This window comes from Aricia agestis, chromosome 8 (genome assembly GCF_905147365.1).
Source record: "Aricia agestis chromosome 8, ilAriAges1.1, whole genome shotgun sequence".
Lineage (NCBI taxonomy): Eukaryota > Metazoa > Arthropoda > Insecta > Lepidoptera > Lycaenidae > Aricia > Aricia agestis.
Genome location: NC_056413.1, coordinates 14,347,006 through 14,367,027, shown reverse-complemented (window position 1 = coordinate 14,367,027; position 20,022 = coordinate 14,347,006). Strand labels below are relative to the sequence as shown.

At 34.9% G+C, this 20,022-nt stretch overlaps 1 protein-coding gene across 1 annotated transcript; it reads left to right on the top strand.

Moving 5' to 3' along the window:
• The first annotated feature begins 683 nt into the window (after positions 1-683).
• LOC121729662 (ZZ-type zinc finger-containing protein 3) lies at positions 684-19,766 on the top strand. The gene is made up of 3 exons (XM_042118242.1): positions 684-856; positions 988-1,962; positions 19,752-19,766. The coding sequence occupies exon 2, from the start codon at positions 994-996 to the stop codon at positions 1,960-1,962; it is 969 nt and encodes a 322-aa protein (XP_041974176.1). The 5' UTR covers positions 684-856; positions 988-993; the 3' UTR covers positions 19,752-19,766.
• The last annotated feature ends 256 nt before the right edge of the window (positions 19,767-20,022 follow it).

Below are 20,022 nucleotides of genomic sequence, written 5' to 3'. Positions count from 1 at the left end.
ATTTGTATTTATTGTAATAATTTAGATTAAGAAAAGTTAGAGATAAGAAAAAAAATACAAAGTTAAAGTTTTTGATATTTATACCTTATTGTTATGAAATGGTTCGTATTATATAATAGTAGAGTAAATAATAGTAATAAATAACAGAGTTAAAAGTGTAATAGAGTAGTATTTAGTAAAAAAAAAGTTGTTTTTTTTTTTTTTTTTTCAAAAAAACGGGGGAGGTGTAGTGTGCGGCTCACCTCCCTGCTATTAGCTATATAAGATAATGTAATTAGTTCTTAAGTCAGTTATTAAACATATTTCGCAGAGACAACTCTCTTTCAATCAGTCTCCCCTTAGCCGCACATTGCACTATTAATGCCATCTATTGTAGCTTTTAAGAACAACTAGTACACAATTTCTGTCGATGTCGCTGTCTTCATGTTCAACTAGTATCATGCATAGTTGATAGATGGCGCTATTTTAAGTAGCATAATTTTTAAGGCTTCAATTTCTAGCAACTTAACAATATGAGACTGCAGAATTCAAATTACCCATCATTTATTTGCAGACATATTTTATTACATATTATAATCAATACAATTAAAACTGTGTTAAAAGATTGATTGTGATTTAAAAACTAGCAACATTGCGTAATGTCAGTGTCAAAAAGAGGTGTTCGTCGAATTTAGTGTCAAAATTTTCACACAAAAGTCAAAACAAAACTACAGAGGTACCTACAGAGTTTTTTTGCTTTTTAATTGATTATAATATAATGAGAACATTAACCTAACGTTATGAACAGTTTTTGAAACAATAAATCCTACTTACCGATTATTATTCCCTCCCTCCAGTGAACTGCTTCTATATTCAGGTTTGTATTTCTTGTTGTGTACAATGTGGAACTTATTCTTAATCTTTACGCCTAATCTCTTTGGACTCTCGGGTAATTTTACACTCGATAGCATTTTGGCGTTTCCTTAATTATTCTCTATTTTTCTGTAGGTAATAATGGATAACCCCGAGTCTCCCATTCCCGAGGCGGACGGAGAATTCGCTTTCGAAACTGATCCCCTAGCACTAAGAAGTAACACAGATTACTGTGATTTATTAAAATATATCGTGAAGCTTGAGGCACAAAAAATGCAGGCCCTGAAAGACATTGAAGAAATTTCCCATGCCGAGAGCAAAGCTTTAGAAGATCCTCTAGGGTTTGTAGACAGTTTAAAGAGTGGAAATGTTAATTTTCCGCCGCGCCAAGATGTCGACGATTTACCTAAAATAGAATGGAGTAAATACAATATTGATACTTCACCGAGCAAAAATAATTCATTGGACACTAAATTGACAAAAGAAGAATTTGACTATAGCATTAAAGTTAGAGGCCGGATCTTTAATAATAGTAAACCTGATACGTTTAACCAATTGTGGTCCTGTGAGGAACAGAAAAGGCTGGAGGAATTGTTAGAAATGTACCCAGAGGAACCCGTCGAGTTGAGAAGGTATAAAAAAATTTCTGAAGCTCTCGGAACTCGAACTCCAATGCAAGTAGCGAGCAGAATCCAGAAATATTTTGCAAAACTTGCTAAAGCTGGCATGCCGATTCCTGGCAGAGCGCCTAAAAATGTAGCGCGAGACAGGAGTAAATCAATGTTTTACAAAAAATCTACTTTCTTTCCTCAACTTCACGTGCCAGTTAAAATGGAAGATCCCTATGACAGCGAACCCCAAAGTAGTTCATGTTTGGATACCAAGATTGAAAGCAAGGATGTTATAGAAATGCTCAAAGCAGCAAAGGAGCAGCGTATGCTGGATGAGCAATGTCCAGTGTACCAGTCGAAGACCATGTGTGTTGGGTGTCAAAAGATAGGATTTTTGGGGGCCCGATGGACAGACAATGCTGGTACAGACTACTGCACTGATTGTATTGTTAAGCTCATGCCAACTGAAAGACTAATTCCTATTCGACAACCTTTATAAATGCTTAAATTATACCTATGTGATTCTTTGTTCTAATTGTATTATTACATCAACAAATCAGTATTAAATACTACAAATAATAAAAACTAAGGAAACGTAACTCCCATACTATTACCGTTTTAAATTTGGTTCCTTTCGAACTGTCATGTAACGTCTGCCTAGTACCGCTCGAGGTCACCTAAATATTGCAAATGTATTGAAATGTGTACCTAAGATACACTTTTTTGACAAGTATTTTGGAGCATGTTTTTTTAACGGAGTTAGTCTTCCTTAGTTTTTATTATTCGTAGAATAAATAGTTTAAAAGTATTTTTACACTGTTGTCACTGTCACAAATTCACTATTTCCGAAACATGTCCTTAAACATTATACTTTTCAGTTCACTTTCCATCAATTGCTTTATAAATACTGACGCTAGTAACAAATACATGAAACAAACGGTTAAAATGATAACTCAATCGGGTATCTAGCTCGAGTGGTGATGAGGCACTGGTATGGAACATTGAGCACAGCGCACACTATCATAGATATACGGATACGAGGGTTGCTGCTACTATTTATAAGTTGGGTTAATGTCCGTCTTGACATTGGAGTCCTTTTTGTAGAAGTTATGAAGTAAATCTTACATTATTTACATGTTTAATGCTTTCTATGATTTTATTTGGCACATATAAATTTTTTGTGTATGAGAATTAGGCAAATACCTCTATTTTCTACTTGTATGATATTTTTTTGCGAAGTAGATAACAAAATATAAGGAATGAGGATGTGTATCAAACTATCAATCCTTTGGACTTTTGTATGAATAACATGGTAATAACTAATAAGTGACTTTACAAAAGTATGTAACAACGTGCCCTTTACACTACTTATAAATAAACATTAGATTGATCACTGTGTGAAGGTAGGTCAGTTACGATTAGGATGTGCTGCATAATATGTAGAATATTCAGCGTTATAAATTATGACGTCATTTTTGTGATTTCGCCGTGATGGTAAAAATTACAAAAAAATTCAACAACAGTAAAAAAAATCTTTTTAGATAGATAATTCAAAGTACAAAGTTACAATACTTATTATGTTACCTTATAATTAGCTGCACCGACGAAGCACTTGGAACTCCTCTGGTGTTTTTTTGGCGTTCCGTTTACGAATCAGACGAATACATAATTTTGAGTTAAGTTTAGGAGTAGTATTCAGAGTAATTAGTAGATTTTGAAGTAGTCTCATATAATATCATATTATCCATAGAATTATAACCTTATATTATCAGATAAATTGATTCATAGGAAGATGGCGGACCTACGCTATTTAGTCGGGTAATATCAAGTCAATTTTAGTCGCGATCTGTGAGTTAGACCTGACACCCCGACCGCATTACGTAGTTCTCAATCTGCTATCAATCAATGTCTCCAATCCATACAAATAATATTATAAATGCGAAAGTGTGTCTGTCTGTCACCTCTTCACGCCCAAACTGCTGAAATTTGGTATGGAGATGCTTTGAGTCCCGGGGAAGGACATAGGATTATTTTTAACCTGGGAAAATGTACGGTTCCCGCGCGATAAACAAATTTCATCTAGTAGCCCATATTGTCATGAATTTTACAACCCTAGATGATGCTGATGAATGATAATTGTTGACGGTGACAGCCCTGAACTCTTCAATTTCCGAGAAGCCACAGTTGAGTTGTCAGCAGTGTTTATGTGATCACATACACAAGATTCTTTAATTGATATTTTCTGATATTGATTGATTCTCTGATGGCTAGTTTTTAGCACAGTAGGTACCTATGACACATTCGAAATTAATGAATAAAAATTATAGTACCTATTTGGACGTCTGTTCTCCTGAATCCTGATTATGCCACGATTAATAATTAGGGCGAGCGAAGCGCATATCCCACGGTGACCTTCTATCATCAGTCAGTTAAGGTGTGACGACTCGAGCCCTCAAAGCCTTTAGCTAGTTATAAAATAGGACACATAGGTAGGTGTATTATTTTATCACTACATCGTTTTAAAATACATTGCTTACTATTATAATACTCTGACCACTTAAGAGGATTCCACACCGCCGTTTTTCCATACAAACGCTGTCCCCTGTTTCCTCCCTGGTTAATGCCGGTAGAGTTATGATTTTTTTGCATGTCCCTATGTTTTTCTTTTTTTTCATAATTTTATTAATAAAAAAGATAAGAACGTCATAAACCCAAAAAAATGGCCAGATTTTCCTCTGTGTTCAAACACCCAGAAAACAAAACTGGCTAAAATATACAAAAAAAAAATAAAACATAGGAACACAGCTCAAGCCTTGCTTTAATTCTTAATGAAAAAAGTACTTAAATCGGTTAAGTTTTGGAGAAGGAATCAGTGGACAACGAATTGAAGATTTTCTGTTCTTTTATTTGAACTTTTGTCGTGTTTTCTTTATCGCGCTCTGCGGTGGGAGACTTGAGATTGGTGAGACAGCAATACATTTTCAAATACCTTTTTTCAATTTCTCTCGCCCCTGGTGTATCCTCATAAAGCGTGACTCTCGTGGCATATTTACATTTAGTATGCTACGATGCCTACGAAGGTCGCGCCTAAACGGTCGCACAAAATGCGGCCTAGGGGTTGGTAATTATTTAATTGATAATATTTAAAACTAGGCTAAGATGTTAATATCTACAATTAGCAGTAGTTACCTATAGTTTCTCGATGTAAACTTGTCTGGTTCTTGCTATTTAATGAGTTTAATTAGAGTCAATGAGGGTTTTTGTTATTATATTTGCCAATTAATTCCTATGAGAAGCCGCGACCTCTCATAGAAAATAATTAGTGATCTAAGGCCGATATAAATAGTCAGTACTCAAGATGCATCTCGGTCTCAAGACACGGTTCAGGCTCTGTGATTGGTTGGCAGTCAAAATTTGGTTTAATCACAGAGCCGAATCGCGTCTTGAGACCGGGTCGCATCTTTAAAGTACCGACTATTCATACCAGCCTAAAACATATTATTCAAAACGATATTTTACTTTAACGCGGCGTCACCTTAACACGATAGCCCCCTAAGGCTACATAGCGGCACCTGGTGGCAAATAGAATATCAAACACCCTAATTTCTTATTTCGCTCATTAATAATATTATAATTTGTAACTGCGGTCGCGGCATTAGGAGCTTACGCAACGAAGGTGCTGCCAACTTGTGTCGCTAATCGGAAACTTGTGCTCAACTGCCACACTTTCGACGACCTCTGTGGCTCAGTTATTGGGCTGTTGGTAGCTCAAGCCAGGGGTCGCGGGTTCGAATCCCGCTGACGGAACAAAAAGTTTTCAACGTCCCTGGGTCGTGGATGTGTATTAAATATGTGTATTGTGTATCATATAATAAAAATCTTAAATATATTATGACGTATAGGGACCGTGCAGAGCGATGACACTGCCACTAGTGACGAGTAGCCGAAATTTTATTGACAAGCTCAAGTCAAGCTACGGAAAATTAAAGGATTTCTTGAGAAATTTGAGTATTACCAAGCATTGTTGTATTCCCGGATGTTCTAATACATACAAGAAAAATAAAGGCAAATCGAACGATCTAAAATTTTACTATTTTCCTGCCAAAAGTATTCACATGCCATGGCTTATTGAAAAACGAAAGAAATGGATAAAAGCCGGTAAAACATACGTAAGTACTTAAAAAGTTCCATGAATGTTAGGTATGTGTAGACTCGTAAAAACACTGAATTTTGTGGATTATAACCGTAAATTCATTTAGATGAACACAATATTTCAGTAAACATCCAAACTGGCTTCCAAGTTCCATCTAAATTTTACATACCTATGCACCGCTCATTTAATTGGCCAAGAATCAAGATCTGAAAATCCTGTACACCCGGCATATAATATACCTACCTACAATTTTTCCTGGAGAAGAAAATAAAAAAAAAACTCTTTTAAAAAAGAATTTCAAAGACATCAACTAGAATACAACAAGTTGCATCAAAAGTAAGGATAACTTGGAGAAGTCCTGCCAGGAATTCAACACTGAGGCACAGAACATAATATAATAGTACTCCATAATAGTGTTTATCTTGAACCATCTTGTCAAAGTGTTGGTTCTCAAAAGGATGATTCTTCAAGTAGGAAAACTATTAATAGTGCAGTCTTTGTGTGTTATTTAAAGAATACTTATATAGTGTTTGCACTGATGAGGTACACTAGTTAAAAATAGTGACAGACAAAAGTTGTAAAGATGGTATCGAGCGAATCGCAGAAGGTTGATGAAATAAAAGCATTTATTTTAGTGAACTTGTTTTATTTTATTAATCCACAAGCATTTTCAGTAATTATTATAAGTATTTTTGCATCTTCATTATTTTATTGCAATATTTATCAAGTTTTTACTTTCTATGCTGATGGATGCTACTAATTACTTTTTCAGATGTTTTCTTAGATAACTAGATAAGCTTTAGCACTTCACGCCCAAACCGCTGAACCAATTTTGCTGAAATTTGGTATGGATTTACTTTGAGCCCCGGGTAAGAACATAGGATACTTTTTATTCCGGGAAAATGTACGGTTCTCGCGCGATAAATGATTTTTGGCGCAACGGAGTTGCGGGCGTCATCTAGTCTTTTACTTTAATCCTTCGATCGCGGATTCTTGGAAATCTGTTGTTGTTCTCGCGGCCGCTTGTGGCAACTTGGGAGTGTATTAAATAATATTGTCCCTAACTCCCTAAGTCTACCTCGTGCCTGAGTCCTAACAGTATACGCCATTGTTGCAAAAATCATGCTTCTTTCACGAAAATGAAAAACTTCATTAGGGCGCCATCTTTTGACCGCTAGTTGAACTATTATACTCGTGTTTCGTCCTCGAGATTAGTATAATTAGAATATGAACACCTTGTAGTTGCGCCAGTGACTCCACTCGAAGCACTATGTTTAGAGATTATAACTCTAAAAAATACAAATAAAAAAACTTACAGTTGCTCTCTGGTATATACTCTATGGTCCGCGGCTTCCTGTTCCGGTGTCTTACCTTGGCCAACCGCCATGATTCGACTTCATTCCTTGAGAGATATTTGTGATATTTCATCTATGGGATAATATACCTGTTAGGGAGGGTGAGTTATACTAGTGTAACTCACCCTCCCTAACAGAAATTTTATTGACAATGTGTATCCATTGTCAATAAAATTTATCAGTTATTGTATTTTTTTTTTAATAAATTACCGTGAAGGCAAAATAGGCTGGAAAAAGTTTTAAATGATTTATATGAAAGTGAAATTCTATCTTGAGGTCAATTGCTGCTAGCCCTTTGATCTCCACAGCTGGAACCTTACCCCATAGCACCCCATAGTTGAGGCGTCAGAGATATTTCTAGACCGCAGTTATTGTCATCTTTGATACTGTTATTTGAATAAATTATGTACCTAATTAAACCCCAATCCAAATTCAGCAAAAGTGAACTTGTCATAACAGATTAAGTTATAATATATAGTAGACTTGTCATGTATTTATTTGTCATAACATTCTACTAAATTAATATACTTAGTTTATACATATTCTATGGCTGGAAATGCTGAAAGTAAGAAACTATTAATCAACAGAGATTAGGGTACTTATATATTAACCAATTATTAACTTTGCAGTTTGCAAACTTAAATTACAGTTGTGTTGTGTGATGTGTCAATCACATATTATTATAAACATACCTTAATCTGTGATTAATGATTATAAATATCTTACTGTCTTTGATGGATATATTTAACCCTTTTACCTCTTTGTTTATAATAAACCCCAGTAGGTTTACAAGTAACTTTTGTGTAATATCCATGTTTCTAATACCTTCGTCATAATTAGCCCCAATCAGCTAAATATCGAGATAAATCGAAGACAGTTACCATTAGATCCAAAGACTTCATTATAGTTTTGAAAATAATATGGGGCTGTATATACATGATATAAACCAATTAGTGTCAAGACATTGATCTCATACATTGTTGGCCAACATAGAGATAAGTTTAGACTGGATTGCACCAACTAACTTTGACTTTAACCTTAACTATAACCGGAAAAATTGACAGATGTCGTATGAGAATATGGGGTGTTTGGACGCCATATTTAACTTTAACTATAACCACGCCTCTGGTGCAACCCAACCTTAATATCTAGAAGAATGGTGAACAATTATAATTTATAAGTACTTAAATAAAAAATATTAAATAAGCATCCTTCAAGTGTAATGTTGCTAGATAGAGTCATTTTGTTATAATCAGATTTAACACTGCAAATCTCATTGTGAGTATAGTATTCGTTGGTGTGAATATCCTTGAATTTAAATAGTTTATTATTAATATTATTCTTCACGTTTCAAAAATGTATCAAATCCAGATTGGTTTAGGAAATACCCTTGACACAATTAAATGACCAGCACAAGGATAATAATATATGACTATACAGCACTCATTGATGTTAACAATTTAATTATCATGTTCTTATAACACTTTTACATCTAGCATGTATAAATTGAAGAAGTTTTAAAATATTTTTTGTTGAAGAAACTGATTAAATTTATTTTTGTAGCTCTTTATTTAAGATAATAAAAGTACTAAATACTAATATAGGGGATTAAACTCCACTGCTTATAAAATTTAGTGAGTGCACCTGCATAATGGGCCTAGACTGGATGCAGTTCTGATTGGATGTCCCCAAGTAAGGTTGACCAGTCCTTTGGCACGGGTCTGGCCTGGCCGCAGCAGGCTGTTGTTGGCGTGGCATTTTTTGCTAATATGCTGCTTACGTGCAATGGGCCTCGCCTTGAAGTTTAAAATTACCTCATAAGGAACTTGCTGAAACAAATTTGAGGAACCCTCCATGCTTTTGGTTTCAAATCGGAGCTTGAATAAGGCACTGCGTTTGCAGTTTTTATGGTTTCTTCTACATAATATTATAGACTGCTGGGTTGATTATCACACAACAACCGACCTAGGTCCATCATAAACTTTGTATAGGCTATCATTATTGTTACAAATAATAGCCCCCAGCAATCTGTTGCTATTTCACATTGTCTAAATTTAATTGACATGTCACATTTTACTGCCCTTTTGATTATGACCTTCAGCTTTGAGCTTTGTGCGGCTATGATTTTGCTATTATTGGGCATTTGCAATTTTTCTACTACATTTTTGAGCTTTTATATCTAGCCCTTTCGTGGCTGTATAGGTAAATTTTTTACTCTGAAGCAAGGCATCGAAATTTATTAACACCTCTAACTGAGGCGCTAAAGCAGGCGTAAGACGTCTGAGGAAGTACATTTTGGATAAGATCATAAGCCATATTATCTGAAATAAGTTAAAACCGTCGTAAACGGTAAAAACATCAAGTCTTTACTAGTCCAAGCGACTGTTGTGACGTGAGAACCGGTTATAGCCATAATATTACCTGAAAACCGTTGTAAACGGACACACCACGTCTATACAGCGAAAATCCACTGTTCTGACGCGAGAAACCGGTTATAGGCTATAGGTATAAGCTACTGCATGCTGTTGCTGTCGGGAAGACCGACCACGTGCTCCATTAAATTTCATGCGATTGAAAAGCGCTGCATTGCAAGAATCCGTTATAAATCACCACGTCTATACAGGCCAAGCGACTGTTGTGACGCGAAAAAAGTTATTTCGTAAAAATATATCCAATTTATGTACTTAAGCTGAAAATATTTCTACCTGTCAAAGCAACACGTGGATGCTGGAAAAAAATTATGTCCCGAAGGACGTTATGCTTAGCTATTACGTATAAATGCATACCATCCGATGCTACTGGTAATTCATCCATCGTAGACTCAGAAAAATTAGGCGAAGAGCTGTAACTGAAGCTAGAAGAATCTTGTTGCCCATAATGGCGATTCCGCTATATATTATGTTTTTCCAACTTACGTAACTTTCTGATTATTAACTCCAATTTATCTTGATTTCACCTTTTTGGCATTTTTAATAGTTTTGTGTACGAACGCGGAATTACTTGGAGTAGACGGGCACTAAACGCGTAATGAAGTCGAATCATGGCGGTTGGCCGAGGTAAGACACCGGAACAGGAAGCCGCGGACCATAGAGTATATACCAGAGAGCAACTGTAAGTTTTTTTATTTGTATTTTTTAGAGTTATAATCTCTAAACATAGTGCTTCGAGTGGAGTCACTGGCGCAACTACAAGGTGTTCATATTCTAATTATACTAATCTCGAGGACGAAACACGAGTATAATAGTTCAACTAGCGGTCAAAAGATGGCGCCCTAATGAAGTTTTTCATTTTCGTGAAAGAAGCATGATTTTTGCAACAATGGCGTATAGTGTTAGGACTCAGGCACGAGGTAGGCTTAGGGAGTTAGGGACAATATTATTAACATAATATAGTCATTAATTTGTGGCATAATTTGCTGTTGATACATTTTTAACCACATTAAACTAAACCAAACTGTAGTTACTAATATAACTAACTAAACCAAATCATTAATTTCGTCATTATCTAGTTTCTACTGTATATTATATATTTGTCATATTATCATGCTCTTTAGGTACGTACGTGTACCTAAACAGCATGATAATATTCCAAATAGGTCACACGGCAATCAGAATTTCACAAGTACGTGACTTTAAACTGAACGAGGGGAGTTAGGTCGAACTACCCTCCGATTTTATCGTCACTCGCTATCGTGTCATTTGCAGTTCAATTTTAGTTGATCAGAACGTGAGTGGTACATACGGGAATGTGACAAAGATTTGGGAATGTGGAATGCGTTTTAAAAGTACCTAAGTTCTTAGAAAAATAAATACTTAAATATTTAGAATTATGATTGATAAGAACTTTTTATCACCTTTTATAAGAGTTGGAACCACCTATGTCTGTGGTTCGCCGTTCGAACCTTTTTGTATGGAGCGTGGCTTTTCGTGTTGTGGCTTTCACCTATGAAACATACGTGAAGCAGCCTCTGTTGGCCGTGTTTGCCGAACAGAAGAGGACGGCGCTATACTAAAAAAGAGATTGAATTATTTGCGTCTTTCTTTCTGGTACAGCGCCGTCCCCTTCCATTCGGCAAACACGGCTAACGTGTAGAGGCCGCTAACGCCGAGCCAGCATCGACGCTCAGTTTAACTTGAAGTCGAATAGAGACCGCGCGTACGTATAGCAGCCTCCACACGTTGGCCGTGTTTGCCGAACAGAAGAGGACGGCGCTATACTAAAAAAAGAGATTGAATTATTTGCGTCTTTCTTTCTGGTATAGCGCCGTCCCCTTCTGTTCGGCAAACACGGCCAACGTGTGGAGGCTGCTTTAAGTTTGCCCGAGACCACCATGAGGCCGCCCATTCGGAAAGCTGTCGCCAGTCGCCACCACGGTCTTTTGATTTGCTCAGTCGTTTGCAGGCAGCATCGCAAGGAACGCAAGGCAACGAGATATTTGCCGCGCGAGTGGATTGCCTCGCGAGGCTGCTCGCTCTGTGTGGACTCCACGAGGCTAAAACAAAGCTTCGTAGCAAACACACGTAACAAAGCTCTGTATTAGCTTCATGGTGGACCCGCCTATGAAAAGTGCTCCGCGACAAAATTAAGTTTAAAATTCCATACGTTATAACTTATCAGATAGGTTTTATTTTTAATTTGCTATTATACAATGAAACAAAAGACAAATTATTAAAGATGAAATTTCATTAAGTAATATAATATTATCCAATGATGAAATACTCAAAGCAGATATTATGTTACTACCGCGCGCGTTGTGAAGATTCAAATACGACCCAATTGGGCCGTCTGTTGTTTAGTCTGCATCGAGCGCAGTCACGAACGTGCCGCGTCTTGTCTTACCTAATTAAATTGAAAATTACGTCGTGCGCGTTTCGAAAATGTACCAATTATGACTCAAAAAAAAACAAAACACATGGAATCTCTTATCACATGTCTTGATTGATATAAATACCTCGATTATTTACATTTTCAATAATTTTTTCGAACAATCTGGAAAAAATCGAATTTTCGTCATAGCTCAGGCGAAGAAAGAGACAGCGATACGATTCGACGCTTAAAAATAGAACTGTCTCTTTTATGTAATATGGTTTTTCGTATCTTTTGTTTCACTTATCTGTCAAATTTGTCAATGTTTGCAATTTTGAATTTGAAAATTGTTCGGAAGAGATTTAAGCCGGAAAATAGTATGGACGTAACAGATCTGTATAAGTAGAATATCATTGATATTATCTATTAGTAATTCTGTCACGTAAAAACTTCGTTAATTCTTCTATCCGTAGTCAGTATAGCTAGAAATTCTAGAAAACAAAACTAATTAAAAAACAAGTGAACAGTGTAGCAAACGTGTACTAATCTAAAACTATAAAGCTTTGTAAAGCTGCTTTCGTGCGCAGTACTAATCAACGCCGATCTCCATAATCTTATTTTTTATTCATTCTGAATTTAATTCAATGATGCTTAAACTTAGAATAAGTAACTTTTTTAAATTCGATAGTTGTCAGTAGTATGTCAAGTGTCAACTTTTTTGGAATTTTGAATTTGGAATCATGTTAATATTTTGTTTTTTTTTTCGTGCATTCGTGTAAGGCAAAGCCCGCGCACTAGTTTTGCATTCAGTCTACATTGATCACTTACCTAGTTCCGCTTTTTTGATACACTGAAAATAATATCATGTTAATTAAATTCATCATTACACTATGATAATTTAATGAAACCTTAAAATAAAACCTTAAAAAGAAACAATATCATAAAACTAGATAATACCTATACTTATTTTAATAGAAGATGATGAGATACCTAAATAGGTACCTATTACTTATATTTTTATATTAGTTCGTGTACTTTAACTATGTAGATCATATTATATATTATCTCATTTCACGTTGTTTAAATTAACCTACTTATAAGTTATAACCACCGAAACTTACGATTGTAGTGTAGTTTTTCTCTGACAAGAAATAGGTAAGTACTGTATTATTATATTCCTATTAGTCTTATATACCTAATATCTATTTTATACCTTAATAGGTTTTATTTTTAACCACCGAGTAAAAACAAAGAATTTAGGAATTATCCTAAATTCTTTGTTTTTACTCGGTGGTTAAATTCTATGAAGATTTAAGAAAATACCTTGAAAAAATGTTCAATTAAGTACCTGATGATTATATTATAGGCGACGGCGACGTAGAGACGCCAGACGTTGCCATGGTAACGTCACTGGCCACGTCGCTGAGGCATGGCCATGAGGTATGGGCGGATGGCCCTTAAACTTAATAATGCCTATATATTTAACCCGGCTCAAAGACGTGAAAATAATTACATGGATTATGACGTCGGGTCATTTTGACCCGAACTTTGTATATACATTTTTATTGAAACTAAGTAAACTACCACAATTTTGTTTATAATTTATTTAAAAAGGGGACTTAAGTAAATAAAAAAAAACCCTGTGTTATATAAAAAATATTTTTGTTTCTTGGCTTTCTTCACGGCAGACACAAAATCAATCTTGAAAACTTAACGTGTACGTTAATTTTATATTTTTGCAAAATTTTCTTACCTATGAAGTAAAAAGAAATCAGTCTTCTACTTACTCATTCAGAGTTATAGAACTACTACAGTTATCACAATATGTAATCATGCTCTAGCACATAAAAATTGGACATGCTGGGCATGTGTGAAGTGTTTTTTTTTTTAGATGAACAGACTTCACATCTTTTGTAAGTACCAGGAATTTTTTCACTTTTACCAAGATACGTGGTCTACAAGTTCAATGCCCAAAGCAGCTTGAGACTCGTCTTCTTCAAAGTCTAACTCTTGTAACAAATCTTAAATCCTTTCTGGGCTATTTGTCAATCACTTTTTTTTTAAACTTAAAAAAATTAGGCAAAACATTATTTTAATACTAATAAAAGTGAGTCACGAAAATACTACACCGACGATGACGCCGGGTCATAATGACCCGTTTTAACTTGACGCGCAAGTATCTTGCTGCACACGAGGTATGGCTCTAGCCGTAACAGCTAGGCGGATGAAAGGGGGTTGTATCTCGATTGGCGCAAAGACAAAATATATACAATTAAACATGGCTCGGGTTAATATGACCCGGCGTCATTGTCGCCGGGTTAAGAAAATATTTTATTTGTTACGTACTTAGTTTATATCCTCTTCATCACACGAGTTGGCTGACGCGTCAAGTTGCCAGGTGTGTGGGATTTTTCTTACAAAATTCTAGCCTATAATGTAATTATTAATTACAAGATATTCATCCAACTCTAACACCTTGCTTTGTACATTTTTGTTAATTAAAGAGAATTAATACCCCAATTTCTGAGAAAGATTAAAATTATTTACGACTACGAGGGAATTTTTTGCGAGATTTAATCAGCGTAGATACCTTGATCTAATTTATAAGCGCCAACCTAATAATAATTATAATCCTACGTTTGCTAGGCTATGTTTGCTATGCTAGGTATATATACGTATTAGTGATGTAACGGATATTCGCATTCGCATTCGCAAAAATTATGCGAATATTTAGCGAATGTTTTAATAATCAAAAAGGAAATTATTATATGCATGCATTTGAAATAATATAATAATACAATAGATAACACTTACATTTTTTTATTAAATCATACTTCTACATTCTTAATTAAAGCCTCATTAGTTATTTATGAAAAAATAACTTCAGAGATCTTATCAAATCTAACATTAATCAGCCTTGTTGGTATACTATGTAAGGTTTTCATTCATTTAGTAGTATATTATTACTTTACTATCATTTTAAAATAAAGTTTACAATTTCTATTTACTAAAAAACTAAACAATTAGGTACTTGAAACATAAAACATAAAACTAACCTCAAAACAAAATAAAACTTTTAGAATGAACTTTCTGTGACTAAATTCATTCAATTATAGTCTGTCAAGAAAGTGAAGAAATTAAAAAGTGGCAACATCGTAGTGTCTTCCCTTTCAAATCAATCTAAGAAAAAAGGGGTGACACTACGATGTTGCCACTTTTTAATTTCTTCACTTTCTTGACAGACTATAAGCAATATCGGTTCGGCCATAGCCGAATTTTCAATTTAAAGATGGCCGACACGAAACGTCAAACCTGTCGAACATTTTACGCGCGCTTTTTTTTTAATTTTAAAATATTCGCATTCGCATTCGCGAATGTTGAAGATAAATATTCGCAATCGCATTCGCGTTCGCGAATGTGAAAAATCCAACATTCGTTACATCACTAATACGTATACTTACAAATATGGAATAAACTCTATTAAAAGTGCCTTATGTTTTTATAATAGGTACAGGTGCTTTATAAAAATTACCGTAGATAATGATGATTTCAAAATTAATAACAATGGATTATATTTTAATACAGTTCTAAAAATAAATGCATTCAAGTTTTAGCCTATTCATTATTTTTTTTATGAAATAAGGGGGCAAACGAGCAAACGGGTCACCTGATGGAAAGCAACTACCGTCGCCCATGGACACTCGCAGCATCAGAAGAGCTGCAGGTGCATTGCCGGCCTTTAAAGCATTAAATTATGTAGTGGTTTACGGCTAATCTAATAAATCTTAATTGTAGATTATTACCATAATATTTCTCATTGGATTGAGCACGCAATAGCACTTTAGAATTCGCTAAATTGCGACTTACGTTTATGATGTACGATATCAAAATACTCTAAGTAGTTCTAATTCTATGTTTATGATCAATAGTGTTAAGTCAAGGAAACTAAAGGTACCTACTATCAGAGAAAATTATTGACAAGCAAATGGCGGACCTACGTAATTCTGTCGGGCTATGTAAAACCAAGCTGCTGACAGATGGCGGCAAATACTAACGTGATTTAACGCGTCCCAATAACGTAGGTCTGCACTCTGCCATCTACCTATGAATCTATTTCTCTGATAGGTCACTATACTGTACTCGGTGAAACATGGCGGTAGCGGTCATTGACTCCAAAATCAAAAATCAAATCAAACTATTTATTTCTAAATAGGTTAACATAGTTAATACTTTTAGAACGTCGTGTCTATATGTATTGAGGCCTACCACCGGTTCGGGAACTACCCCGCCGAGAAGAACCGGCGTAAGAAACTCGCACGGGGCCACATTTACCAAAAAGGTGGAAAATAACAATGATACTCCCCGTCAAAAACTTGTCTTTTTCTATAAAAACCGCGATTGACAATCATTGAAGTGTCAGATGTTGTCAATTACGGCTTTGTATAAAAAATGACAAGGGAGTCAATGACCGCTACCGCCATGTTTCGCCGAGTACATTATAGTGATAAGTGATTGTAAAAAATAATTAACAAGTTATTATAAAACTTTAAGCAAACGTGTCGCATTGACACTATGTTATGTTATTCCCTAGCTAGCTTCATGTACAAATATGAAAGAAATTTCATAGAAATTCATAGAAACAGTAGAGTATCTATAATGTACATCTTTTACTGCAAAGCTTTTTGACCGCTACTAACTCGAACTTTAATATTAAACAATTAGGCATAATTTGTAATTATTCGTATTATAATTTCTGGTCGGAAGGTAAAGGTGGTCGTACCAAGTCATTATAATGCGAACAAATTATGAATGCGAACTGTTAAGAATACTTTTCGGTCAGTCAGGTCAATGGCTATAATTTATTTTTCGTGTAAAACGCAAAGATTGGTGGTCATTTAGATTAAGGGAACGATAAAGGTAATACCTTTTTGTCACACTGCTCGCCCTGAATAAAATCGTATAATTTTTATTACCTGTACCAGGGATTTCCAAACTTTTTACGGTGTAGCCCTTTTAACAATTATTATCTCATGTAAAAAGAGCGTGTACTCTTTTTTAACGGCCGTTCCCAATATTTGATCTATCTCTGGTTTTGCCCTACTAGAGATAGGAATAGCTCATAATTGACATAAAATATATGTCTCTAATGTCTAATGTGAGCTATTCTTATCTCTAGTAGGGCAAAACCAGAGATAGATCAAATATTAGGAACGGCCGTAAGTGAGATAATCTATCTAAAATCGTGACAGCTTCGTGACGCAATATTATTTAGTACGGTAAGTATATCATTAAGTTAATATACCAAGCGGAATAGAGAAACAAAGGCCTGAGCAAGAGAGATGTCACTATCAGTAACACTGCGTGGTAAAAAGAGACGTGTGATACATGACAGCAGCTTTTTTTTTTTGACGTCCAGTCGGCACGTGCCGCACGTTGACAATTTAATCTCATAGAAATCATGTTCAATCATGCTTGTGTAAGTGTATACGTACACATATTTTTACACACAGATGAAACCAATTTCGGTTTCGTTTGACAGCTCGAGATTGTTCCTCTGTTCCATTAGGTATATTAACTCTATGAAGTATATATAGTTTTGACGCTCTTTTTGATGACCTTGAAATTTTAGTCACAACGCGCCTAAACAAGTTTTACTTAAAAACATATATTATGAAGATATTTGAGTTACTATTATTCACTCTGTCGTGCTGGGTCGCGTTCCATGGCTGACCCAAAAACTCAAGACACTTTCAATAGCTTGTGAGCTTCGATATGTAAATTTCCTTGCATAAATGGCTGTTAGAAATCCAGCTTGGACAACTAAATTAGGCGAAGCGCTGTTGGACTTGGGAAAGCTTTCAGTCTCTCAAATCGCGTTTGTTTATTTATACTGTTCGAATAAATAAAACACTGAGTAAAGAATAGGAATTTCGTTGTGAGGTGGATAATAAAACAACGGGTTTCAATCCGGTGGGGTGATTTTGTATTTTGCGACAGTAATGCAACAGGCAAAAATATATACTCACAAGAAGTCCCGCGCGGCTTCGCCCGCGTAAATTAGGAATTTTACATTTTCCCGCAAAAAATAAAAAGTGGTCCGAAGTCACCACGTCATGTTCCCATATAAATTTTGAGGAGTTTCTTCAATTACTTATGGATCCCTTCATCGGGTCACCTCTTTTGTCAATACAGCACCAAATTGGGATGAGACACCAAAAGAAAACTTTTGAAAATCGGTTAACAAACGGCGGAGTAATCGATGAACATAAAAGCGAACATAACACCTCCCCATTTTGAAAGTCGGTTAAAATTGTAGCATATATACGTTATTCTGATGTATAAACTGTATAATTATTGTAAAGTTTCATTAAAATCCATTTAGTAGTTTAGTAGTTTAGTGAAAGAGTAAAAAGCATCCATACATACATCCATTCATATATATGAGCCCATGAAAAAATAAAATAGCTACCATTATACAACCTTGAGAGACAGAAAAATGTGAGAGATTTTGTCAATAAAATATGCCATGCACAAGGCTCGTCAACAATAAATTTGGTGCCTGAAAACTAAAAGCTGTTTCTGTAAGAACTTTGTGTCCTGATGTTTTTAAGATATTTCATTCCAAAGTTTCAAGAATCTCGAATTTTAGTCTATTTCAGAATCGCTTTACAAATTTACTATTGAAATAATTTATTTTCATGAGTTTTGATAAAATATGTTTAGTAAATATACACAATATCTATTATTTAGATCTCAATTTAAATTGCATATTATATTTTTTTATTAAAAGAGAGTTGTAAACTAACCTTTATTTTTTCATACAAAAATTGTTACTCCACGTAGTAGCTAGGTAAAGCATTTTGAAAACCGTCATAACATTGGGGAAATTAGTCATAACTCATTGAAACAAGTTACATTCTCAATAAGAAGTGTCTCCCTCTGGCATACATATTACAAAACTAATAAAAATGAATACTTTCAACTGCAATGTGATTCTGAAATGGGTTAAAATGCGAGATTTTTTAAACTTTGGAATGAAATATTTTAAAAATCTGAGCTGATAGAAAGAAATCTTCATAGAAACATACATCGTGCACACAAAACTCTTATAGAAACTGCTATTAGTTTGCAGGCAACAATTTTTTTTTCGATTTTGTTGACCTGAGTTATTGGTGTCGGGACTCGGGACACATTGTATATAATAACAGGAATTATTATTATGTTCAACGTGTATTTCGCTCCCGTTGTTTCGTTTTCACTTTCTATCATTCTATCTACACTCTGGCAGGCGAGGTATATAATAAATATCATACAACTAGACGTTCCGCGCGGCTTCACCCACGTTAATTAGGAATTTCCCAGACAAATTAGCCCACAAAAAATAGCCTATGATCCTTCACGTGGTCCACTTTTTATCTGTGCTAAATAACATAAAAATTGCTCCAGTAGTTCATGAGATAAGCCCTTTCAAATAATTTTCCCCGTCTTTTTCACAATTTCCTCTGTTTCTTCGCTCCTATAGTCTTAGCGTGATAAATGATAATATAATAAATAGCCTATTATAGCTTTCCTCGATAAATGAGCTATCTAAAACTGAAAGAATTCTTCAAATCGGACCAGTAGTAGTTCCTGAGATTAGCGAGTTCAAACAAACAAACTCTGCAGATTTTTAATATTAAATAATCCTACTAATGTTATGAAGCCGAAAGTTTGTATGTGTGTATCTTATATCTTTAAACGAGCAATTCTTGTATATATATAAATATATAATTGGAATCTCGAAATCGGCTCCAACGATTTTCATGAACTTTAATATATAGGGGGTTTCGGGGGCGATAAATCGATCTAAATAGAAATTATTTTTGGAAAATGTCATTTTATGCGTGTTTTATCGAATACCGAGAAAAGCTCGGTCACATAGCTAGTGGATATATTATGTATGGATGTATGTAAGGATGTTTGTTACTCTTTCACGCAAAAACTACTAAATGGATTTTAATGAAACTTTACAATTAAATAGTTTATACATCAGAATAACGTATATATGCTCTACGCTCCTGTTACACTTAGCGCGATAAAATATAGCCTATAGCCTTCCTCAATAAATGGGCTATCTAAAACTGAAATAATTTTTCAAATCGGACTAGTAGTTCCTGAGACTAGCGCGTTCAAATAAGCCCTTTTAAATAATTTCCCACCGTTTTTTCCATACTTTCCTCTATTTCTTCGCTCTTATTAGTATTAG